This window comes from Solanum verrucosum, unplaced genomic scaffold, assembly GCF_900185275.1.
Source record: "Solanum verrucosum unplaced genomic scaffold, falcon-dt-bn FXZP01000268.1, whole genome shotgun sequence".
In the NCBI taxonomy this organism is placed as follows: Eukaryota; Viridiplantae; Streptophyta; class Magnoliopsida; order Solanales; family Solanaceae; genus Solanum; species Solanum verrucosum.
In genome coordinates this window covers 10,876-36,896 of record NW_026019957.1, presented here as the reverse complement: position 1 = coordinate 36,896, position 26,021 = coordinate 10,876, and the positions used below count along the sequence as shown (strand labels likewise).

The 26,021-nt window shown below is 35.5% G+C and overlaps 1 protein-coding gene across 1 annotated transcript; it reads right to left on the bottom strand.

Moving 5' to 3' along the window:
- Positions 1-400: 400 nt before the first annotated feature.
- Positions 401-25,536, bottom strand: LOC125814490 (NAD-dependent malic enzyme 62 kDa isoform, mitochondrial). The gene is made up of 19 exons (XM_049493942.1): positions 25,150-25,536; positions 22,220-22,316; positions 21,518-21,636; positions 17,921-18,088; positions 16,923-17,051; positions 16,204-16,264; positions 15,116-15,219; positions 14,948-15,031; positions 14,157-14,263; positions 11,873-11,984; positions 10,090-10,203; positions 9,267-9,332; positions 8,647-8,719; positions 8,486-8,572; positions 5,526-5,580; positions 5,346-5,417; positions 5,179-5,241; positions 4,121-4,235; positions 401-947 (listed from the first exon to the last, which is right to left on the bottom strand). The coding sequence occupies exons 1-19, from the start codon at positions 25,327-25,329 to the stop codon at positions 873-875; spliced, it is 1,881 nt and encodes a 626-aa protein (XP_049349899.1). The 5' UTR covers positions 25,330-25,536; the 3' UTR covers positions 401-872.
- Between the last annotated feature and the right edge of the window lie 485 nt (positions 25,537-26,021).

Below are 26,021 nucleotides of genomic sequence, written 5' to 3'. Positions count from 1 at the left end.
ACAATATCTCTTATGTCAGGCTATTCGAAAAATAAAATATTAATGTGTGAACTAGAGTACAAAGTACAAACTCCAAAAAAATAAATTTAGGAAAATTAGGCAGCTTGCGCATCCAACAGAAATCAAACCTATAAACAGAAGATAGCATTCGCAGCCCAAGTTGCACAGTCCAATTCCACTGGGCTATCTCTCTTCTTTGGCTCAAAATTAGTATATATACAAAAATATTAAAAATCTATCCTATATATATAGTGTAATATTTTGCCGAGGGGTTGACACCCATGTAGGTCCACCCCTTTAAGTTCCATAAATTTACAATGAAATGACTCGTCCTTCCAATTCTACTATAACTAAAGAGACCACTGCTCAAATTTGAATCGAAAAATTCAACCTCCATTGATGAAGTACTAAAGTTTATCCCGTTTTGTTTAGTAGTAATAATTTTTTAGGAAACGATGTGAATACTAGTCATCCCTTTATTGTACAAGTCAAATAGAGTACAGAGAACTATCAGAACTTCACAAACACTTTTTACACAACATCTACATCACAGAGCAATTTATAGTACATTTGTGCAGCAACAGCCCGTAAGACTACATCGTCTGCGTTGACAAAGCTCAAAATCAGAATTGAAAGGAGAAGGGGATTTATTCACTTTTACAGACAACCAATTTATGGACTACTCAACAAAAGCTATAATATCAAGAAGTCCTCAGCCAATCAAATGTTGAAGAATGGGATATTACTGGATGTTAAATTTAACATGATCCCATCATGTCACAAAATGTCCATGATCGTATTTGATCCATCACGCCCTTGCTGATGTTGCGAGAAACATGAAAAGATGAAGCTTTGCAAGCAGCTATAGATGATCAATCTTTCTTGTAAACCAGTGTTGGATAATCCGGACTCCACATATTGTTCTCCACGAACTCAGATATTTGTGCCTGCAATAGAGTTCAACCAATTTAAGTACCCAAGTTTTGAAATAATATTAATGTAGGCAATTTCTACAACCAACAGAACAAACTACTTGAATGATCAAAAAAGGTTTAGGTTTTCCCAAGTGGTAGTGCAATAACATTCTGAGAAACTACAACAAGTATCACATCAGCGGGAAACCTTGAGAAATGACGGAACATGGTAATCCTAAAAAAGGAGAGCCAAACCAGTTTCAAGGTCTATCAATCTGAATGGATGAAGGAGAGAGAATGCCTTAGGAAGGCAACCTTGTTATTTCAATTTCTCTCAGGAAGTAAGAAACAAAGTAGCACCTACAATAATGAGCATACGGCTGGAAGAGGATATTTTTTATGATGATTATGCTAGCTAAAAAGTTTTTTGTTCATTTTCTAGAATTATAAAAGATGTAAATTATAAGAGTTTTCAAGATCCCATTATGGTATAACACTTCAGCCAGCTTCTAAATATTGAGGTGATCTTCTGCCAAAGGCGTTTCTGTAAATATACAGAATGACCTTTTATGAAGCAGGTAATATGTGCAATAGCTCGTCGAACATATCTCTGCAGTGTAGCGTACTAGTGAGTTCTAGCTTCATGCTTGAGTCTTTTTTGCAGATCCTTTTAATGTCCCCGTGAGAGTCGCATCATCTGGTAACTGAAATGCTCTACTTCAGATTTTAGTTCTTTTGTGCTTCATTCTTTTATGCACAGTAATACAACAGGACTCATACACTGCTTATACAGTTCCCTTTAACCTTAATCGACTGTTATGTTTCTCTATTTCATTTCATACTACAGATTCTTGCTTCTTCTCTAAATATTATCATAGAACCGAAAATTCAAACTCAAGCTAACTAGTAGAAATCAATCAATTTATTAGACCTTGTTAGAAGTCCCTCATCAGTTAAGGGATGGATAATTTGTATCCTTAGATGGTCATGAGCAGTTCTCACCTCGCAAGCTCTTTTGGAGTTGGGTTAGCCCCAAGACCCATTTCTTAACATAGTATAGGAGTACAGACCCATCCCGGTCCATGGTTTACCCGATGTTGTCTCCCATATTATATTGTCCATGCTCCACATTTCAAAGTCTTGGGCGTGCAGAGGATGGGGATGAGTGGAACCAGAAGTCCCATGTTGGTTGTGTGATAGATAATTGGTATCCTTATATGGTATTAGGCAATTCTCGCGCCTTGTGAACTAGCTTTTGGGATCGGCTGTTTGAATTCTCTATATCTTGTTATATTCAGCACCATTCCAATATTAAAATTATCTTCCTTAAGAGGAAAATAGGTTCTCTCACACTTACTCTTGAGTCGGATTAGAAATCTAATTGTAGATTTGGACTCATAAGGTTATGAGAAACTCGAAAACATAATTTATTTTGGAATTTGACCACGACACACGGGGTTGACCTTTTTGGGTTGACTTTGCTTCGACAGAGCTTTCAAATATGGAATCGACATACATGGATTCATCTAACCTCATAGAGTATTCTTTTGAGTAGATCAAGCTTATTTGAGGATTCAGAGTGAGGAAAGGTGGTTTGAGAAGGTTAAGAGTTACTTCAGATTGAGGTAAGATAAGGCTTTGACCTCAATGAGGGAATTTCCCCAAATTAATAATGTTTTATGTATACTATGTATATGCAAGTACCATATATGTAAGATGACAAGAGATAAGAGGGTACCGGGGTTATGATTGTTATACGGGATATAAGATATTGTTGTCATACATGCTTTATATGTTCTTTCTGTATCATCACTACTTTAAACATTATATCATGCTATATTTTCATGCTAATTTACATTATGAGTTATGTGCATGTTTGATTACATGTTTAGTCGTTAGTCATGCATTGTATGATACTTTGTAATTGCATACTTGATTTCACACTTAGATGCCACTATGACACGTCCATATGATATGATAAGGTATGTGAGCTGTCCGTGCGCTTGTACAGGCAGGATCATTGTGCTGAATCACTCGGGTCACTTGGGCAGCGATGCAGTGTACACATAGGATTATTGCACTGGAAGCACTGGTGTTGAGTAAAGGACTACAGGTCAAATCTTTATCATACATCCACAATTTCCGACTCGTGTATCTGTGCATATCTAAATATGCTACATCTGTGCATATATTAATATACTATACTTGTGCATACTTCATTATGATGTTATGTGCTTTACTTTTGTTCAGATTATAATATTATTGCAGGTTATTTAAGTGGGTATTTTTAGACCAACCCTCCTCACTACCTTGTTGGGGCGGCCGATGATACTTACAGGATAAGAGTTGGTGAACTTGTGCTTACATTTGCTGCACTTTTTGTGCCGTTTCTGACCCTAGTACCATCGGAGCTCAGGAGCGGGTCCAAGAGTACTTGGACACTGTTGGGGAGAGCTGTTAGGCCTATTCCACAGCATCTTGGAGTTCTCCCCCTATCTTGTTTCATTACTGTTTTCCTTCAGACAGTATTTGTAATTTGACACCAATGTATTATTATTCCATTAGACACTCATGACTTGTGACACCAGTCTTTGGGGGTTATTTTAGACCTTTCCACACTGCTTTGGTTTTAAACTTATGTCCTTGTGTGCTGATTTCCTGCTTTCAAACTTAGTTATGCCATTCAAGGTAACATAATAACATTGGGTTGCATGATTATCGGGTTAGCATAACAAGTATGGTTTAGGTACCATCATGGCTTAGGCAAATTGGTCAGTGACTCGGACAATCCAATTTTAATTTTGTATGTTAAATCTCTATCTATCATTGCCATTATACCAGAAAAAATGAACTTAGGATATCCAAATTGCCTGCATTTATGCACCACAATCTCATTTCACAATCATTCTTCATATGCCTTTATTCTTATGGGAGTTAAACTTGCATTCTCTCTTAATTCTAGCCTATTACGAAATCCTTTATGCTTCCAGTGGGTTCAAATTTAGTTGAATCCCTTGCCAATTCCATCAACTATAACACATGCAAATAGCACATACTTCATCCTATATGCTATTGGTTAGTTCATCCAATAACTGAGTTAACTAATTACATAGTCCAAAAAAGTCACCCATGCAAAGACAGCTATGGAAACTCTTTTGTATCTCCAAAGTAACTGGTACATAGAAAGATCCATAAAGTAAAAATACCTCATCAAGTTTCCGTAACTCTCGGCTGTCCATTTCACGGTATCCTTCAGCCAGATCCTCTTCTATAGCTTCTTTCACCACAGCTGCAGCCACCTCCTTTGTTATATCGCGTATCCTGTGATGAAAATAGATCATTCACTATGTTAGCAACAATGTAAATCTGAAGCATATAGAGCAATGACATCTTAGTGATGCATTTCAAAATGTAAAATGATTCTTAAGAAACAGAGAACTAGATCTAAGAGGGTTGAGGAAGTCTGGAGCTTTGTATGACATATTTACTTATATCAAGAGGGTTTCACTGGGAATTTAGCAGATCCTCAGGCTGGTCCCAACTTGAGACAAGTTTCTTATTGGTCTCCAACTAAAGAAATTCAGGTGCATTGTCTCTGAAATTGAATTTTCTTATTTTTCTGAAATTTTATTTTTGTATCTTGTAGTGGAAAGCAACTTCTGAGTCAAACTGAGAAAATTTATATTCCTTATCTATTTTTAGACGGCAGTAAATATGACATATGAATTGATCTGAAAGTTCCCTGCAGTAAATGTTTAATTTTGCTGCTAGGAACTGATTGAGATAGAAAGAATAACAGCAGAAGCAAAACATATGAGCAGATTTTGCTCCCACATATCTTTTTTTAAATGTAAATGACATTCCACAATTTACGTTCCAACAGCTATATAAAAGGCGAGGGCATGAGACGATGTATTTTGTCTACCACGGGCGAGACGTAAGACCCACTGATATAAGCCCCAAGGTGTGGGCATAAGTCCTGTGAATTTTGTTTTGTATTGGTTTTTAGTTGAATAAAGAAATAACCACAGTTACTGACATTAGATATATTTTTTATAGTAAAAGTTTATCCTATTTTATTACTTCCGAGTTAAACTCAACAATTTCTTTCACTAGTCTCACAGTTGCACTTCGTAGATCAAAGAAGCCACCCCCAACCCTGCATAAATCTTTTCTTTTTTCTTTTTTTTTTTTGGGGGGGGGGGGGTATGCAAGTTGTCCCCTTGTAAACCTGTAAAATAGTTCCCACTCCTAAGGCATATACCTGGATATCGAAGGGTATATAATCCCCTTCAGTACCTCCTCCTCTGTAATATATGCAGCCAAACTGTAAAATCCACACTGTAGTTAGAAAATAGAAGTAGAAGCTACTCATGTGCTATAAATCAATAGACTTGGAAACTTTACTAAAGCATTGAAAAAGGGAAGTACCACTCAGCTGCAGCCTGTAACATGCCATCTGAAACGATTCTAGATCCAGACAGAAGAGTACCAAGTCCTATTCTGAAGCATGTACGGAATATATTGTTAGGAGGAAAGAAAGTCAATAGTAAAGAGAGTATAGAAGAGCATAGACTAGCTATCTTAAACTTTGGACATTTGGAGTCTAACCCAGGAAAAAGGAACATGTTGTTTGCTTGGTTGCAGTGTCCAACATGACCGTTTCCTGCAAAATTCACATGCAGATAAAACATTGTCAACCCAAATATTATCAATTTATCTTGTATGCCTTTATCTATACCAATATCAAGTTTTCCAAACTTTCCTTTACAAGATTTTTCTTTCTTTTTTTTGTTGGTAAAACACGGTTTGAAGACCATGATTCTTTTTTTCCTTGTCAAAAGTAAGAAGAAATTATTCAAATGTTACACAGTAATTCTTTTTCCATATAAACAGCAGTAAAATGAATATCAGAAAAGTGGACTGCAACATTTACCCTATCCTACTAGCATTTTTCTCATATGAGAGAGAGAATAAAAGAAACACAGTGAAACTCTAAACTAAAATTCAAGCTAATCGTAGAGGATTAGTTTCCCAAATATATTGCAATTTTATTGTATCTCCCAACCCAAGTTAGGGAAGTCCCTGTCTTAAATGTTGAATAACGTTATGATAAAACTTGGTTATGTTCCAATTTAGTCTTGGCATAAGCATGCTTAGATTTCAAACCACTTAGAGAACATATATATTAAAATCCTATGCACTTAAAATTACTTACAAAATACTTATTTCCTTAATTAGTGCATGACTAAACTAAAGTAGTATATGTCATAAACAAGATATTGGATCAACTTTAAAATATTAAACTCACAATAAATAGAATTAGTCAATTAATTATATGCATGACGATAACATAGTAGCATGAATTTTTATTTTATACCTAAACACTACTCCCTCATTCTATATAATGTCGACTCTCTTTCCTTATTAGTATGTCTGAAAAGATAGGCACCTTTTCTATACTTAGAAATTATTTAAGCTTACATCCCATCTCCTTTTGACTTGTTGGAACCCCACTAGATAAAAAACTACTCTATATTTTATTAGGAGGGGAAAGAAGAAGGGTTGTGTGGAACACTTACCACCTATCATTTTAACTGTTGGTAGTTACGGAAATGTTCATATTTTGCATATATTAAGCTTATATGTCAAAAGTTCTTGTTTTATAAACCTTTTTTTTTATAAGGTAAAGGTTTATTGACCAAGTACCTTCTTGTGAGAATATATGAGAAGAATATTATTAAATTGTTTTTGTATCTACATTATTAAATAAAAACCCTATTTATAGACACTATAATACAGTCCTTTATCAAGTAGGAAACTATATACTATTTTTATTCCTATTACTATTCATATTCCTATTCTAAGTAGGATTGTATATACCTATTTCTATTCCAACACTCTCCCTCAAGCTGGTGCATACAAGTCATATGTACCTAGATTGTTACAAATTCAACTAATACGAGGACCGATGAGAGGCTTGGTGAGATATTTGCAAGTTGATCACTAGACTTCACAAAATTGACATTCAATCTCAACATGCTTAATCTTCTCATTAAAATACTGGATTAAATGCATAATGTCAGTCAATCTCAATGTGTTTGGTCTTCTCATGAAATAGTAATCAACATACAAGGCTGCTAAGCTCCCCCCTAAGCAACAAAATTAGGTGGTTGCTCCATATAGACTTCTTCACAATGCAGCGGTTGCCGAAAAGTGCTCAAAATCCAGTATAAAGTATATGGATCGCGTTGGAATCAATAGGTGAGTCAATATTAAACAAGAAAGTCTCTGAAAAACTGGTCGGAACATGCTCATACGCCGGGGTATTAGATTTGATGGCTGAAAGTGGTCACAATCTAAGAAATAAAAGTATATGGGTAGGGTCGGTATAATGGCACGACCCTACTGGAAAATAGAAATTAAATGGGTAGGGTCGGATTGCCGGCACGACCCTACTGAAAAAGAGAAATTATATGGGTAGATTCGGAATGATGGCACGACAATACACAAATAAGAAATTAGTCACCAGAAAAAATGGTGCTACAGAATTCAGATATGAAAAAGTAATCACCAAAAAGATGGCACGATGCTACACAAATTGAAGATGAAAAAGTAGTCACCGAAAATATGGCACGGTGCTACACAAATAAGATATGAGAAAGAAGTCACCGAAAGGATGGCACGCTGCTACACAAATTAGAAATGAGAAGGTAGTCACCAAAAGGATGGCACGATGCTACACAAATTAGATATGGATGTCACGGCGCTACACAAATTAGATATGAAAAAGTAGTCACCATAAAGATGGCTCAGTGCTACACAAACACTGACGGATATAGGATTGACACAAACAATCCTAGAAAGTCACTGAAAATTGACGCATGGTGACCTGTCAAACTGAGTTTTCTTCCCCAGAATATGGGGTTCATGCATATATCATTGGCCCTACTTTTGTTAACATAGCCATTGGCCAGACGGGTGGCATATATGGGTCACAGTCGCCCGCCAACAACGGAAGCTCTTTGATTCTCTACCAAGATCTTAGAGACACTGATACCATGTGAGATATATATGAGAAGAATATTATTAAATTGTTTTCGTGTCTACATTATTACATAGAATCCCTATTTATAGACACTATAATACAATCCTTTACAAAGTAGGAAACTATATATTATTCCTATTCCTATTCTAAATAGGATTGTATATACCTATTTGGCTATTTCTATTATAACAGGTACCAAAACCAAAAGTTACAAAACACTGATGGGAATATCCATACAGTCAATTACAACATCTCCCTAAAAGCTCCAAAAACTCCATATATTGTCCTTGTTTTAAATAAACTACCGGCCCAGTCAACAATTATCACATAAAATGGAACGAGGGAGTATTACAGTTTACATAAAATTACTATTTTGTAATTGCTATCTATGTATAATACTTGCATGCAAACCAGTACTCCAAATGTTACTAACCAAAAGCAGAAAAGTATGAAAACTCTATCAAGTCAGAGGAACTCAAAAGAATGATAGCAGATTTTAGAACCAATTTGTTACTAGACATACCAAGATCCACATCCTTGAATGGGCTTCCACTTGCAAATATAGTGTTCTCACCGAGAATAGAAAATGCTTCCTCAGGGGTGCATTCAGCTATTAATGAAGAAAAACAGTGAATGAGAATGTTATCAACCTCAAAACCTAGTATGTTCTCAATTAGTATATACCATTTCTCGTTGGGTTTGACATTGGAAAAATTGCAGGCCGGGTTGAAGTTGAATGCTTAAGGGCTTCCAGTACCTGAAATATTCACATTTCACAATTTCTCAAAACCTTGTATGTTTTCAATTAGTATATATCATTCTCCTTTTCTTTCCCTGTGTAAGTAATGTTTAAAGCAGCTCTCATTTTCTCCAGTGTACGGATGCCAATCCACAAGCCAACTTTAATACCTAATGAGAATCCTTAAACTGGCCTGATTCTCTCTTTTTTAGTTTCCAAATGTCATCCAAGAAACAGAGAGATCGGTTTCAGCTAGAGATACATGGAGTGTTTGATGATCATAAACACTTACAAACAATGTTAAGTGAGGTACTTTTTTGTTAAGTAAATTTGGGCAAACATTGTTAGATCATGATATAGATTGTGACAAAAATGCTAGTATCATGTTAAGTAAATTTGGAGAAGCATGTTGCTTCTTATCAGTGTTAGAATGCTGAATCATAAATCTCGCTAAAATTTATCACGCAAGATTTTATGTTCTCGTTGCGGCCACAAATATAGGAAACTAGTGTATATATTTATGTAGCTAAAAGAGATTCAAATTATCAATTTCTATATGCCATACCTCTTTTGAAAACAAGCCTCCACAAGCAGATAAACCAAGAAGTACATCTGGCTTCACTTCGCGTACCTGATTGGAATCAAGACATTGTAATTTGTGTCATACTAATAGTACATGGCAAAGAATATATGGGATATTTCAGTCATGAATCAATGCATTTCTTGGTATATAAGCTTCTATCTCTATACTCTCCATCTCATACCTAACTTTCTCTCTCTTCAGCTCTGTTATGGCTCTCACAATGGAAAAGACGAGCCTTCCAGAAAACAGTTGATTGGCAACTTGATTCAAAGGTAAGTCACAACCTCATAATTACCTACATTTTCTCTATTTTGTAGAATGCTTTCACACTTTTAGTTTATGGAAGATTTTATTGCATCAAAATCTATGTTCTGTTTTTCATGTTGGACAAGTTCACAGCACCACTATTCAGGCAAACTGTCAAATCTAAAGATCTAATATATCTTGGCTGGCCTTATCAGAATTAATCCATCATCATATTATTTCCACTAATCTGACCAATTAATTTCTATTGCCCCACTAACTTAATTAGTTGCATTTGAACACAACTGCAATTTCTTATTTTTGCCTCGGGCAACATTTCCTTGAGATTTCAAATGTTTATCTTATGGCTGAAACAGTCGTTAAGTGAACATTTTCCTTTCATCTAAATTTACTTAACGTATATTCACAGTAAGCAATTGAGAAATTATGAAAACTTTGAGTCCTACACTAAGATGAGACAGTGACAGACCATAAAAGCCCCGATTCTTAAATAAAAATGAGAAAGGCAGTTTTCACTCATGAAAGGATAAAGGTCAATTACCACTTCCGCGAGAGTTGCACCTTCACTTAGACCTTGACGTTCAATCTCTTTGATCTTTCTGGCAAACGGGCGAGCATCGGGATCAACATTTTCACGTGCCTCAGTAATTAATCCCTAGATACATTTGTTAAACACCCATCAATAATTATGTCATAATTAAACCCACCTAATACATTTCACTTCCCCAAATAATTTCATATCCACAGAGGAATATAGAAAAGCAAAAGAAGTCCAGACTAACATTTACAATATCATTATACTGTAGCCATTGGATCAGACTACTTCGACAATCTAAGCTAGAGAAGAGAAAGAAACACATTAAATGCATTTAAGGCACAACCAGAGTCTAAATTGAAAACTGCTCACAGGCAACAAGCATGTCAGCACTTTTCAGGACCTTGCTTGTTGCATTGACCCTTATAATTTCTGCCAAAAGAGGCTGATACTAATATGCTGTATAACCCTATAATTACTCACTATTCGTCAAATTTCTACCTGACAAGTGATATTCCACTCTGTTGCTGTATCTGTACTTTCTTTCCCATTTTTCTACGCAATACCTAAACCACCACCAGATTTTTTACTTGTTCACAGGACTTATGCTCTCACTTATATCTGTATGCATTGGGCTCTGGATCAGCATTGGCAAAGGTGTGCATAGAAAAGCACCAAGGATTGATAAGGTTCGAGTGTAAGGCATAATTCAAGCCTGACCATTAGTGAAGCACGACGTAAATGAAGAAACAAATGAAAATTATTTGAATGATGCAAAAAAAGTTGCTGTAAATACAAGAAACAACTATATGGATATTTGAATTGAAAAAAATACCACTAAGTGAAATAAATGAAGTAAAATAATGTAACTAAGCCCAAAATCATTTTAAACTTCTGATTCAGACACAAATTTGAAATCTTAAGTTCATAATAGAGGATAAATGCTAGTTTTCTTATACTCACTTTGTTTCAATTATCTTTCTTTCCGTTTTAGTCTGTTTTAAAACAATGCCACATTCTATGTTTAGTAACCATTTAATTCCAACATCTCACCTGGCATGTTTAAGACCACATATACTAAGGGCATTTTGGTACATTACTACATTATACATATCTTTAGTTTAAAGACCACAAGATATAAAAGTCTCACTTACTTTCCTAAATTTCATGCCTAGTCAAAGGGAGTAGTAAATTTATAATTTTGATTTATATAGTCAGTAACAAATTCATTCATTACATTCGCTAACAAAATATGTCCCTTTGTTGACAATATTCATTGTTTGATAAAATCATCTTTCAAAATAGAGCTTATGGGTGATAAGACGTCTCAAAGTAGCTTGGTGTCTTTATGCCCACACTGACGCACCTGCACCACCTAAACTAAGCAAAACATCCACCATGTGCTGCACCTGCCTTCAAGACTTAGGCACAAGTCTTAACACTGCAGTGGACAAGAGTTTTATAACAAAATACAAGCAATAGTGAAAACTATCATTTCTACTATTACCTTTTCAATGGTTAGACAACATTTTCAAAAGTTAAATGCACTTAAAAAGAACGAAGATTTTATGAAAACTATCATTTCTACTATTCATAAAAAAAATGATGAAAACAGGATAAAAGGAAAGGTAAATATTCTCTAAGATAATTATGAACAGGTACTAACCCGGCAATAAGAAAAAGATAACAAGAATGTCATTGACAGAAGGAAGAATAAATAACAAAAAAATGTCAGACTGCTCGATTGAAGCATAGTTTTGAGTCAAAAGGTTGTTGAGGGGATGCTTACCTTGGCATCAACCACCCAGAACTGACTCCTTGCACTTTCAAAAGCAATTTCAGTATTCCCTAGCATTCTTGCCATTGTCTTCCTAGCAGCATTAAGAACCCCTATTCCTGCACTGCACTACCAAAGATTTAAAATATAGAAACCTTAAAGATTTACCGTAATGCAAAAGGCTCAAAAAGTCTCTCGTGCAGATAGAAAGAAATTTAAGATTTAAAAATAAGGAAAACAAGCCACTCAAGTCTCGTTTTCCAACTTCACTGTTCACTCTGCATGATAAAAATTATGTCCCAATCAAATGGTATTTCTTGCAGCCTACTGCTAGGTAAAGTTTAAGGGTGAGTAATTAGGAGGACTGAAATTGAAGATCAAGATTATGAAATAATTTATTGAAGATGGTCTATTAATATCTCATAATTAATTACTTTTAGTATTCAGCGTGCGAAGTCAATCTACATAAAGTGAATTGGTCCTTAAAGAACCCCCAAACGACTGCCATCCGAGTAACAGTCCAGGTCCAACTGTCAAGGTTGTGTACTTTGGGCCTAAGCCCACATGAATTTATCCTATGGGTTTTAACCCAAAAGACGCCTCAATAGTTGATTTTGAACTCATTCTTATAAGGTTCCTAACTTTTTCAATCATTCTGATTAGCCTGAGGTGTAATGTGCACCTAAGCATCATAGGCTTGCCCTCTGTCTTGGGCAATTTGCTTTGACGACAGAACCATGCTTGTCTATCGGCGCGAATTGGATGTTCGGGCCTAGCATACCAAGTTCTTTAAGTCATAGCTCATAGAGATAGACTCTCAAAAGTTACAAACTTACTAATGTCAAAACAGTCATATTTCAGATTAATAAATAAGAGCTAACATTAGGTTAGAATATAGTCCACAATGATATGTCAAAAAGGCAGGCATCGGTCTTTCTGTTTATTCATTAAGAAGTAAAATGGACTCAAGTAAAATTGGAGGCAGTGCAAACCCATGAATGCTAGCACTTCAATGATTCTGACATCACATAGCAGGATGATATAGGTCTCAACCTGGATTTCCATCTACAGGGTACATCTAGCAGCATATAATTTGGATCAATTTATAAACTCTAGAAAAGGAAGAAAGGATGAGATGTTTCAAATGTTCCAACTAGTATTTTGGCTGCATAAAAGAGCTCCTCAATACAGATTTCCACCTGGAGAACAAGGCACCTTAAGAAAGCTCTAAGAAAACAAAAGGAGGAAAAGCTCAGTGCACCAAATGTCTCAAATAGTATTCTACTCGTTTATTAGAGTGTTCCAGATTAATTAAATGAATGCGGTGGCCTTGTATGCTCTTGGACAATTTTCATATCATGAGCTAATTATTTTTTATTTATTTTTATGAAGATCATTTCATGAGCTAGTTATTGTGGCTATGTTAGGCCCAATGTCTACCTTCTATAACATGGCATCAGAGCAGACTCATCCCTATTATTAGTTGACACAATATTGAGCCGCATTTTCTGCTGTCCACATTCCAAACGTCCTGCCCTAGGTGTACAAGAAGGTGTTAAGTTTTCCACTTGGTTGAGGGAATGGTGGTGGGCTCCTTATATGGTCTTGGTTAATCCTCACCACATGAGCTAGCTTTAGGGCTCGTTTGGTTGGAGAACAAGTTATCCCTGGATTGTTATCTCACCCTCAATGTGGAATAAAAATAACACTACAATCCTGGGATAACTAATCTCAGGACAAGTTATCCAGCGATTTTATCCCAACTAAACATGAGATAAACCCATCCTAACATTAATTCCGGGATTAGTTATCCCTTATCTCTCGTACTAAACGAGCCCTTAGGGTTGAATTCAACCAAAGGTCCATTTTTTTTTAACAGAGTCAAACTCTCCATCCTCCCCACTTCCCGATGTATGTGTTAGTGTGTGTCCCCCGCCCCTCAAATAACTCATATGAAATGGAAAGCAGCAATAATTCAACTCAACATGAGACCATATTCCTTTTAAGTATCACACCGGACATCTTCTACCATAACTAACCATTCAACCAGTAATGCAAAGACTGAATAACCAAATCTACTATACTTAATCGAACAGTATTTCTAGGATTCAGGGCAATAAGATATGAACAACAGGATTGGAGTGACTTGGAACATGGAAAGAATTGTACATTAATGCAATACAGAAAGAATGAAGCATATGAACAACGAAACAGTTCTTGTATAATGGCATGCTAATAACTCGAGTAAGAAATTATACGGTGCAGTGAGAGGAAAAGAACAGTTTACTAGTCTAACCTTCCAGCACCCGCCACCACAATCTTCATTTTTGGGAAATCAATCATTGGTCTTCCCTGTGCTCTTACTGCTCCCAGAAGACCAGCAATAGCAACTCCTGCAGTTCCCTGAGTAAAAAACAAAATTGTACCACACTTGTAACATAAAACTTGGTTAAACAATGAAGAGCACAGAAACTTTAAGGAACTCCAGTGAGGAATTCTATCTGATCTGAAGATAAGAGCAGACGCGTATAAGAATAATATATTACGGCTCTAAATTTCAAGAGGAAATAAGAAAAATGACTTGAGAAAATCAGGATACTGGAAGTAAAATGTCTCATTGAGAGTAAGAAACACCCGTCACAAACAAAAAGGCCAATAATGTACCAAAAGATGGATACAATTTGTCATCTCAAGTCCTAGAGTTCCTCCGTTTTCTGGCATCCAAGAACAAGCAAATGTTGTGGAAGTATGGCCATGTAAAGCAAACATGAATATCATAATTATTGAGTAAACTTTGCACTCTCTCTAGACAACAAGAGATGAGACACGTGGGGTGAATGCACATAATATTTTCTTTTCTCCCCACAAGGTTTGCAGATACATAACAAGTAGATGCCTTGAATATTTTACAGATGTTTGTACCAGCTTAATCTTTTGCTTCATTCGATTTATGAGTAAATCAATATCCCTAATCCTAAGAATGTCAATAAGTAAGGTCAACAACTTTTATTATTCACTCGTTTATAATCGTAATCATATTTTTCCAAACACCAAAATACTTTGGCAATGACTGATAAAGTTATTTACCTGGACATCATCATTAAACATTCTGTAGTTGTTTCTATAACGCTGCAACAGCTTAAAGGCCCACTTGCTTTGAAAATCTTCAAACTGTTAATTTAAGGGCAATACAAACTTAGCGTGAAATTAGTTAGGAGAATGAAGAAAAGAGCTCAAATGAACCATGGGAAGTACCTGCACAATCACATGGGGCCAACGAGTAAAAACAGCCTCCATAAATTCATCAATTACTTCAATATACTCCTCTCCGTCAAGCCGATGATCTTGCAGTCCCAAATCTATGAGCATGAAAAAGGAATATCCTCAAAGTAAGAATGAGAGAGATAACCTGAATCAATAGGCATTACTAGTAGCAAGCTAAATATGACCGAGTGACAATTGATATCAAAAAATGATCTAACACATTCGAGATTCCGAAAGGTAGTGAGCAATGATAGCAATCATCTATATCAGGGATAACAATGGTTGCAATTAGAAATTTCAACAATCTACAGTATCCACATAGATAAACTTAAAAGAGTATGAAAACAGGATGTTTGAATAAGTACTCAACAACAGCGTACCACTATAATCCCACAGGTAGGGTTTGGGGAGGGTAGAGAATACACAGGCTTTACCCCTACCTCATGGAGGTATAGAAGCAAGTTCCGAAAAACCCTCAGCTCAAATAACACATATCAAAGACAATAGAAAAAAAAAATACAGAATCAAAGAGGACATAGTAAATAATAAGGAAAGCATAGCATTCGTAGAAAAGGAATAACAACAACAGCCAAATAATGCAATAATCAAAGGACAAGGAACTACAAGAATAATGCTACTACTACTGGTAAGGAAGGAGAAACAGGACTAAGGAGGATATATCAAGAGCAAGTACATCTATCAAGCAATGACCAAAATTTTTAGCTTGGTTAGATCAGAACAAATGCTAAGCATCTGCTAGGCAAAGTTCATATGCGCTTGTATTTTGGAAGTTTCTTTTATAATACATGGATTTGTGCAACTCCAAATGCCAGGTATACACAACATAAAATCCCATTTAACCGCACACTTCAATGAGTAGTATGATCATGCCTTCCGTTAAGATATTAAAAACAACTGTGTTAATATATACCTATTCATTCAGGTAAACAAAGACGCATAAACAGGGACATATTCCAGAACCTAAAGAGAACATAATGTAGTAGTTGGTTTGTATTGATTTGATTATTGGAGAACTATATGTGAATTAACATCAACCGTGATAAAGAATAAGTACTCACATAAAGGGTCTTTCAAGAGATTCTCATTGTCAGTTCCAACATCAATCATTACAGGCAGTACCTATTGGAAACAGAAAAAGGAATCAGTAAATTTATAAAGAATGCTAACGACGAGAGTTAAGTACAAAAACATGTATGTATGAGAAACTAAAAATGGCAAGAGAAACTATATCATAAGGAATTACAGACATCTGATGCCTCACATCAGCAATGTCAGAAATAAGTTGATCCACTAAAAACTAGCTTCTACAATAAGAAAACCATTAAAGACTACTACTATTCACTAGATATGACACAATACTTCAATTTTTAAAAGAATAAAAGAACCATAATAGAAAGTTACAAAACGCTTGACATGGTATCTCTTCATTTTCATTCATTTCCTAAAGCAAGCAAAGCTATAAATGCTTCAAGAGTCACTGGCAATTGCATCAACCCTTTTTAACAAATAAAACCTCTCAAATAAAGAGAAAGAAAATCTCTTGACATACAAATACTTTATCTATTTCCTCTTTCCATCACTTCCCATAAGTAATTTTTTTTCCCTTTTTCCCGTGTCCTTTTATTTGTTTTAGTGCTAACTACATGAAAGCAACCTTATTCATCTAGCAATATGAAGAGGCAACATGGAGCAAGATTTATTTGTTTTAGTGCTTACTACATGAAAGCAACCTTATTCATCAAGCAATATGAAATGGCAACATGGAGCAAGATTATACTCTTTGAGGGTTGATCCCAGCAGCAGCCACATACAGATCCAGCTTCCCAATTGCAATACCAATTCCCTGAATTCCGAGATCTCCAAGACCCAATATTCTACTTCCATCAGTTACAACAATCATGTCAACCTACATTGCAACTCCAGCTATGAAATGCACTTTCATTGTTGAGTGTTGATATATAAAATAACTTATCAGAAGAAAAAGAAGAAAAGCAGTTACGCACTAACATAATGGAGAAGCAGTAGAATCATCCATGCTAGTGAATAAGATCAAAGTCAAAAGGAAGAGTTAACTATCTCACAAGATAGTTACTATAAAATGACTATCAGAAGGAAAAAAAAAAAAAAAGCAATTACACACAAACATAATGGAGAAGCAGTAGAATCATCCATGCTAGTGAACAAGATCAAAGTCAAAAGGAAGAGTTAACTATCTCACAAGACCAGTTACAACTCAAAGTGAATTTATCCTCTTTTTTATCTTTTTTTCCCTTTTTTGAGGGATGGGTGGAACTGTAAAGGATAAGTCAATTGATAGTATTGCAATGCAACTGTATATATGTTCATTTTTCTTGATAAGGGTCACAAGATCTTCATTTTTCACCATTTGTGTTGGCGGTAGGCTGTTTCAACGAAAAACTTCTATTTGACATATAATGTTTACCTAATATTATGCAAAAGCAAATTAATGTGCTGCATAGTGTTATGATCTAATCAATTTGACATGTTCTGTTCATCTAAAAATCAACTGAACTGCTCAGTAATTGCAGAGCACCCGCACGATTACTTTACTGTTTTCTTCAGCCCTTTTATAAGCAAAAATTCAAAACAATATGCATCTGTGTGTATCGAGGAAGATATTGAAGTACAAAGGATCTGTACAAGGTAACTAAGAGCAGTTCACATCAGTTTAGTAGGAAATACCAAAATATTCAAATGTCTTCCCAGAGTAACAAGTAAAGCTTTACATATAGATTGGTTCATATATACACAAACCTGATCAGCTGGCCAATTGTAAACCATTGACATCATTTCCCCACGATCTTCGGCACTGAAGTACATTCCCCTCGGACGTCTGAACAATCCACTGTACTTCTGGCAAACAAGACCAACTGTAGGAGTATACACTATGGGTGAATATTCCTCAATATTTTCCATTAGAACCTGCCACAGTAAGGAATAACTCTCATCCATAGGTCCTCATATACAAATTTTTTATAACAAACCAATATAAATTAACTAAATGTTGCTTCACCTAATAAATTGAATTAATGATAAATTATCTAGCATGATATATTGCATTTTGCTCATTAATTAATCATCTTTTATAATGGACATTAAGAATATGCCTAACACTCACCTTTGAAGAACAACGGAGCATAGTTGCAAACTTCTTTTTTAAAAAATAAATAGATGCAAACTTACTAGGTGTGTAAAGTTAAGTTTTCCCTTGTGCCTTCCTCCTTTTTGTCTTTCATATTAAAAGCATGTTCACAACTTCAATTTTTTAGGAGAAAAATTGTCGGCAAAGAAACGACGTCTGCACCATAAACAAAATAAGTTCTTTTGGTTTTGAAAACCTCAATGCCGTATTGGGGAGAGGTGATTAGACAGGACATGGCGCAGCACCAGCTTTCCGAGGGCATGACCTTAGATAGGAAGTTATGGAGGTCACAGATTAGGGTAGAAGGTCATTTCCTAGCAGGATATAGTGGTGCACTGTATCTTTTTCCCGATATTTATTTTTTTACCAGAAGTAATAGCATTTGTCTAGCGAGTTGGCCTATCTCACAACTTTTGTTACTCGTTATTTGTTATGCTTTAGTTATCACATAAGTTGGTTATGGTAGTTGCCCCTCTTTGGTATGTTATGTTATGTTGTCCTTGTTAGTTTCTATGTCCTCTTTACTTCTATATTTTTCTATTAGCTGCTTTGATGTTCGTTACTCTTACCAAGGGTCTTCCGTAAACAGCCTAGTTGTAAGGTTTGTGTACACTCTACCCTCTCTAGACCCCCTTTTTGGGAATTGGGACTATACTGGGAGGTTGTTGTTGTTGGTTTTGGGAACTTCAATGTCATGCCAAAAGTTCTGTTACACTTTTTTAGAACACCAAATATGTACTTTGATTACTTCTTCTTGTTTAATTATGTTATCCATATTCTTTCACAACAATTTTCATATGACTTATAGCATATGTACTACTTGCCGCATGGGACACACGCGCAACACATGTGTCCAAAACTAGTATGTATATGTGTGTATATATATATATATATAAAAATGTATGAGGTTGAGGTACGATGAAGGTTATTTTTCGTCTGTTTGTGATGTCCGTACATTACACATGTATGCAACCCACCAATATTGCCTTTAACCTCCCATAAATCACTAACCCTGCTCTCACTTTGACACCCTCCTCTCTCATTCTTTGGGTTTACAACATGCCTTACGTTAAGGTACTCTTCTTTTCGATCTCATGTTATTTTCTTCTTTCTTTTCTTGATATCGCAAGTTCCTTTCTTTTGGGGAATTAAAAATTGGAGTGTTTTGGTCTAATTTTGTTACAGGTTCTTTATGCTAATTATTTCTGATGAATATTGGAAAATGGGCCTTCTCAATAAAAAATTGGAAAATGGGTATTTTCCCTCTCTATCAGTTATATTTTCTTGCTCATTTTTTTTTTCTTCTAAAATGGCGCTGGCAAGGCACAAGGTCTTAGAGAGAACAACAATCTTTATGCTAAGCATTTCTAATAAATTGCCACCAAATCTCAGTAGGGGGGTTCCTTTTTAATTTGATGCACCTTTTTTGCTGGTGATCACAATTTTGTTAAATGTGATGTTCTTTTTGGTGATTAGTGTTAGCTTTTTCCTATTTTTTTGGCAAATTCTTTTTTTCGTTTCTATTACATGTCAGAAATTTTATTTGATTTTTGCTCATGCATGTTGGAAATAGACATCTTGATGTATGATTTTTAATAGTTGGCAAAAATCTTCTTCTTTTTTTTGAACTTGAATAGTTGGCAAAAATCTTTTTCCTTCATCAATATTGATATACATTATGTTGTGACAAAATGTTTGATGATGTGCCTAACCTGAAAAAGAATTAGAGATAACATGACTAATTAGATTTAGTGGGGGAGAGAAATAAAATTAATCATCTTCCATTATTTCCAATTCTTAAGAGATTCTTTCCCGATCAAAAGCAAACTCATTTACCCATCATTTTTTCCCCATCCTATTATTTTCTTAACTTTTTTTCTATACAGCGAACTTTAATGTTGCTTTTAATTTCTATTTTCTATGAGCTCTAATATGAGCATTAAAAAAAATATTGAAATCCGAACACCAGAGCTCGCCAGACTTTGGAGTAGCAGTGGAACTCGCAAGGGAAAGAGGAAAAAAAGGAGGAGAGAGAGGTGTGTTCGATTTTAATTTTTCTAATGAAAGGACAGAGAAGTCCCATTTTAAGTGAGATGGTGAGGGTATTTTAGGTAAATGAAAAATGGGGGCATTGCTAACCAACTACCTTCAAATAGTAGGTTAGCAAGACCTTATATATATATATATGTAAAGAGAGAGAGACAAAAAAAAACAAAGGCTTCTATACAAAAGAGACAGAGACATATCCTACATAACCCCATTAGAGGCCATATCTGAACAAATCCGAAGATTTTTGATGGCTTATGTAATGGGAAATGGTCCTGCTTGGTATCAGACGCTTTGGGATTTTAAAAAATCAGGATGACAGATCTTAAAAAGGTCACATGGGAGCTGAAAGACAAGAAATTCTTAAGAGCAAGTATTTTGTATTTCTTAGGCAACAGTCAATTCCACGGTAAGAGAAAGAATGCCACACATAGCTTGTAGCTTGCTGCTTTCTTTTTCTTTAGGGGGCGAGGTTTGCTATGCACTGGAATGGTAGTTACTAAAAAGAAGGTGGGTATTGTCACAGTGCAAGAGACATGTCCGACTGAGATTTGCAAACCGAAGCACTTTAGGGGTCGTTTAGTTCACATACTAGATATGCGGGTCTTATGTAGGGATTGTGTATGCAGGAAATAATAATGAAGGAATGATATAAGGTGAATAATAATACAGAGGTTGTTATGTGGTGAAAAGTAAGTATCCCATGAAATTAGTTGAGGTGTGCGCAAGTGGCCCGAACACCACGGTTATCCAAAAGAAAAACAATTAATACATGCACAGTTATAAAGGGATTACTTATTTTAAGGGTACTTTTGTCTTAAAATACTTTTATCTCCGCAATGCTAATAAATGTACTTTTCTTTCATATTGACACATAAAATAATACATAGATTCCCGCATAATTCAATGTTCTTATCATGTAATACTGCCAATCAAGTGTCGGATTAGTTATGCAGGAATGATTTTTACTATGAACAACCAAAGACTGCATTAAATATGTGTGGATTACTTTCGAAATTCCTCCAACCAAGCATTGTAAATTTTATACAGAAATTTATATTGGAATTATTTTTCCTAATCCCTTCAACAAAAGACCCCTTAATGTCATCATAGAGCATCACAAAACAATGTAGTGCTGTTAAAAGACAAGTTCAGTTACTCACCTTGTAGTACAAAGTCTCATTTCTATCGTGCAAGCGATTAAGTATGCGCCACTTGGCCAAAACATATGGGTCAGATGGACCATCTCTAGCTTGTACCTCAAGCCTCTTCAAGTCAGCCACTGTTACATGCAGAAAAAGGTTTAAAATTGGCAATGTAAGTAAATGAACTAAAAAAAAACGCACTTCTTGGGGGGGGGGGGGGGGGGGGGAATGCCTACATGATTAAAACTCTGAATTTGTTGCTTTAAGGATTCAAATTTCAGGAAAAGAATTGGTAAGCTTACTTCATCAAAAAAAAAAAAAAGAATTGGTAAGCTTTAGTTTCAGAAAAAATAAAGAAGAATTGGTAAGCTTTAACAATTCAAATTTTGAAGAAGGAAAAAAAAAACTTGTAAATGGATCCATTACTTGGAATTGACAAGGGGAGAAAGTATATCCCACTAATAAAAGTGAGAAACTATCAAGGCGTATTAGAAGAAAAAAAAAAAGGCAGAAATATCCACCGTTAAAATTCACATGATCCTGAAAATCTCCAATTTGTGAAGAAAAGTACAAATTTCTTCTCAAACTCAAAAAAATGAATACTAAAAGGTTGCGAGGAAGTATCTATTCATTACAACACTCAGATGCTAAAGTGTCACAGATTTTGACTTTGAAGATAGCCCAAATTTGATAGCAATTAAATTGTGGATAGAGACTTACTGAACCGTGCAATTTGTTGTTCAAAAGACATCACGTTTGGAGGCAGTAAGCCACGAATGTGAAGACGATCACGTTCAGTGAATGAGAATGCTGTTCCCTAAAATTCATACATATTATTATGAATCTTGACTTCAGTATTTCCCAGTGTTCACATGAAGTTCACAATATGAAATAGTTTAAGGCAAGAAAATGCTTATCGCACGATGCTTACCAGCACGAGTGATCAGGATAGGCTGCATTATCCACATTTCTATACACAATTTTGCCAGTTAATACTCCAATTCAAGCACTTAAAAACAGAAGATGAATTGTTTAAAATGAAACAAACTTATGAAGGGCGTAAAGCTGTCCCCTTGTCAAATACTATCCACTAGAAAGAAAAGGTGATTTAAAGCTTTTCTTCAGAGATATACTTTTGCTAGCTACACCGGGTCAAGTTAAACAGTAATCTCTTCTCTTTCTTCTTTAGGGGGGGGCTGTAGTCTCCTTATATCGTTTTCAACAATCGACCCCTCAAGAGCTAGCTTTCGGGATTTAGTTAGGCACAAGGCCTATTTCTTCATATACTTCAATCAAAAACTACGAAACTAGGAACGCATTTTGGTGGTACTGAAGACAAAAACAAGGATGTTTACATAATATGGACTATTAGTTGAGGATTGGATATCACGCTCATCAATTGCAGACAGCTAAACTTCATACCTTTTTGAAGTAGTGTACCAAAACTCGCCTTTAGTTTAATCTTTGTGCGTAGACTGTAACATAAGATTTAAACTATTGTATCTCATTCTTTTCGTATTATTGTCTATTTTAGGATCTTATGATGAAACAAATACCCCAGACCCTCCTTGTGGGATTATACTGGGTACGTTGTTGTGGTATGAAGAAGCAAATTATTAGTACAAGACATTATCTAATGGTCTCTACATCCTTGAAGATTGGTGGTCTTGATATGTTGCATGTTCTAGAGTCATGTCTCCATTTGAAGCAGATAGTAGGTTGGAACATCCTTTTTTGATGAAGGTCAGTTGGAACATCCTTAACCGTCTACTTTTAAGAAGCTTTGACCTATTGTTTCATAATATTTCTTCATCGGAATGTGAGTTGTGTCGGTACAAAATATCACCATAGCTCGATAGGTCCTAGAGTAAATAAACGTAGAGAGTCTGTTTGGCTTGGCTCATTCTGATATGACCATGTCATGTTGTGTCCAAAATTGGGTTTAAGTATTTTCTAACCTTTGTGGATGATTTTTTATCGAATGACTTGGGGTTACTTTATGAAAAAATTATCCCAAGTATATTCCCAATTTTGTGCTTATTGTGTTGAAGTTAAATCCCAATTTAATACTATTGTGCACATACTAAAGAGTGAGAGTATATGTCAGAATCATTTAAGTTCGACATGAGACAACATGTGATTCTCCACCAACCATCTCGTGTTGATACACCCTCTCAAATCGGAACTGTTGAGCCTAAAATAGCCTTTGCATGAGACAACGTGCACTTCCACTCCAAACAAAGGTTCCTAAATAATTTTGGGTCGATGTAGCCTTTATGACTTGTTTAATTAATCTCATGCCATCTACCAAGCTTTACTTATGGTGAGGACCATGACAACTACCCAATGAGTTGAGCAAACTTTATAACATTACAAAGAACTTCAGGACATTAATTATGGCTGCCCAAACAATACATATGGTATTAGAAATAAGACTCATCGATTCAAGTTGTTGTGTAATTCAATGTTGGATCCCCGTGTTTACATTATCCACGCTTCAGTTGTCCGGTCCTAGGCGTACAAGGGAAGGGGGAGGATGGGAAGTTAAGTCTCACATGGTTAGGGCAATGGACTGTTATCTCCTTATATCATCTTCAACAATCCACCCTCAAGAACTAGCTTTCGGGATTGAGTTAAACACAAGGTCCATTTTTTCACATACATTAATCAAAAACTACGAAATCAGGAATGAATTTTGTTGGTACTGAAACGGAAGTTTTCACAATATGGACTCCTCCCTGAGGATTGGATATCACTCTCAACAAATACTGATAGCTAAAGTTTATAGCTTGCTGGAATAGTGTACTTTTAGGTCAATAGTCGAACGTCAGTAAGCTACAACCACTGCCCCATTCCCTGACGTGAATTCATTGGCCTACTTTAATCTATTATTTATTTGTTGAGGGTTCGCATAGATTGCACAAAACAAACACCAGTGGAAAGGGGCAGCACGAATTATCTAACTATTGGTTCTTGTTTCATCACTTTCATATTGATTTCAGGATTTAATTTTCTTATAATTAAACCCAAAGTAGACCTCACGTTCCTAAATTTTCATTCACTAGTGCATAGAGGAATTCCACTCTGTAGTGCACAACTATAATTAACAATTTGCAAGTGTCCAAGGGAATAACTGAGTGGTCGAGGCATAGCACTGGGAGTCCCAATTTGAGTCCCAACTACAACACTCAGTGTGTGGTCATCTAATCCAACCTTGGTGGGCAAAATTGCTCAGTACATGTGCTTCTATGTTAAAGCAAGTTGCCCCATAGATTAGTTTAGCTGCACATAAACTGCTCACTCATAAAATGAATAATAGCAATCTGCCGATCATATAAGACTTCAATATCAAATAAATTTGCTTAACAAAAGAGATCACAAATTTCCAATTACAACAAACTCTTTCTTTTCTAGATTGAGGGTTGAGGAGGTGAAATGAAACCTCACATAGACAACCAACTGAGAGATACTAAAATTACCAAAATAACAAAAAAAAAATCAACTAACAAAACAAAAGAACATTTCTACTGATCTTTCAACAATTCATTTACATAACCAAATAATGAGAATATCAATTCAAGTTATAGAGCCAAAAGTACACAACGATCTGGTAAATTCACGTTCAAAAAAAAACATGAAAATTGAATTACCTTGTTAAACCATGGATCGTGAAGAATATCAAGACTCCGCTTGTGAACAATGGTGGGACGGTGACCTTCCGTTGTAGTAAAATTTCTTGAAGAAGATGAATTCACAGCAGCAGCAACTCTTTGGTGTAAACGCCTCAGAAGAGTTGAGGAAAGTCGCATTTGATTGGAAAAATTCGCCATTTTTCTGGATCGAAGAAAGACAGTGAAGAATGGAGATCAAGGGAAAGTGAAACTTGTTAATAAACCCTATAAATAAATAATCACGACATTCGATGTAGAGTTTTCACAAGTGAAAGAAACGGGAAAAGTTCAGTGGCCGGAAAAGCTTAAACTAGTGGTAATAATTGATTAATTCCTTGCATTTTTGTGACTAATTTTGTCGGCTGAATTCCATTGACAAAAGAGTGTGAAAGTCGAGCGTGTTTAGACCCGGCTCATTTATGACACTACTACATGCCCGGTCATATTGTCTTTAATCGGATGTCTCATGTTATATTTTTTATTAAGACATAAAATCATGATAGTAAATCTCAAAAAATATCGTATACACCTCTTGTTGTATATTAATATGTTTATAATTACTTTAGTTATTTTTGGATTCCCTCTTCAATGCTCAAGTTGGAGAGGGGATTCAGAAAATTCAGGTGCTTTCAAATACCATTCTTACTTGGAAGGATATTAGTCGAGCGAAATACTGGAAGCCAATAAATTTATGGTATTATTTGGACCTCTCCTAGTCTATTATCTCATTTTATCTGAATTCCTATTTTTCCTTTTTTGTCTTGTACGCCTAAGATGACTTTCTCTACCTCGGGAACGATAAATATAGAGCTAACTTTGACCTACAAGAGGAGCATAGTTGTCGTTTTTGC

Excerpts from the sequence above, each read along its gene's own strand:
- LOC125814490 (XM_049493942.1), bottom strand. The coding sequence starts at position 25,329 with ATGGCGAATTTTTCCAATCAAATGCGACTTTCCTCAACTCTTCTGAGG. Across the intron at positions 10,204-11,872 it reads TCTGGGTGGTTGATGCCAAG|GGATTAATTACTGAGGCACG; the intron begins GTAAGCATCCCC and ends AAATGTATCTAG. Across the intron at positions 948-4,120 it reads AGTTACGGAAACTTGATGAG|GCACAAATATCTGAGTTCGT; the intron begins GTATTTTTACTT and ends ACTCTATTGCAG.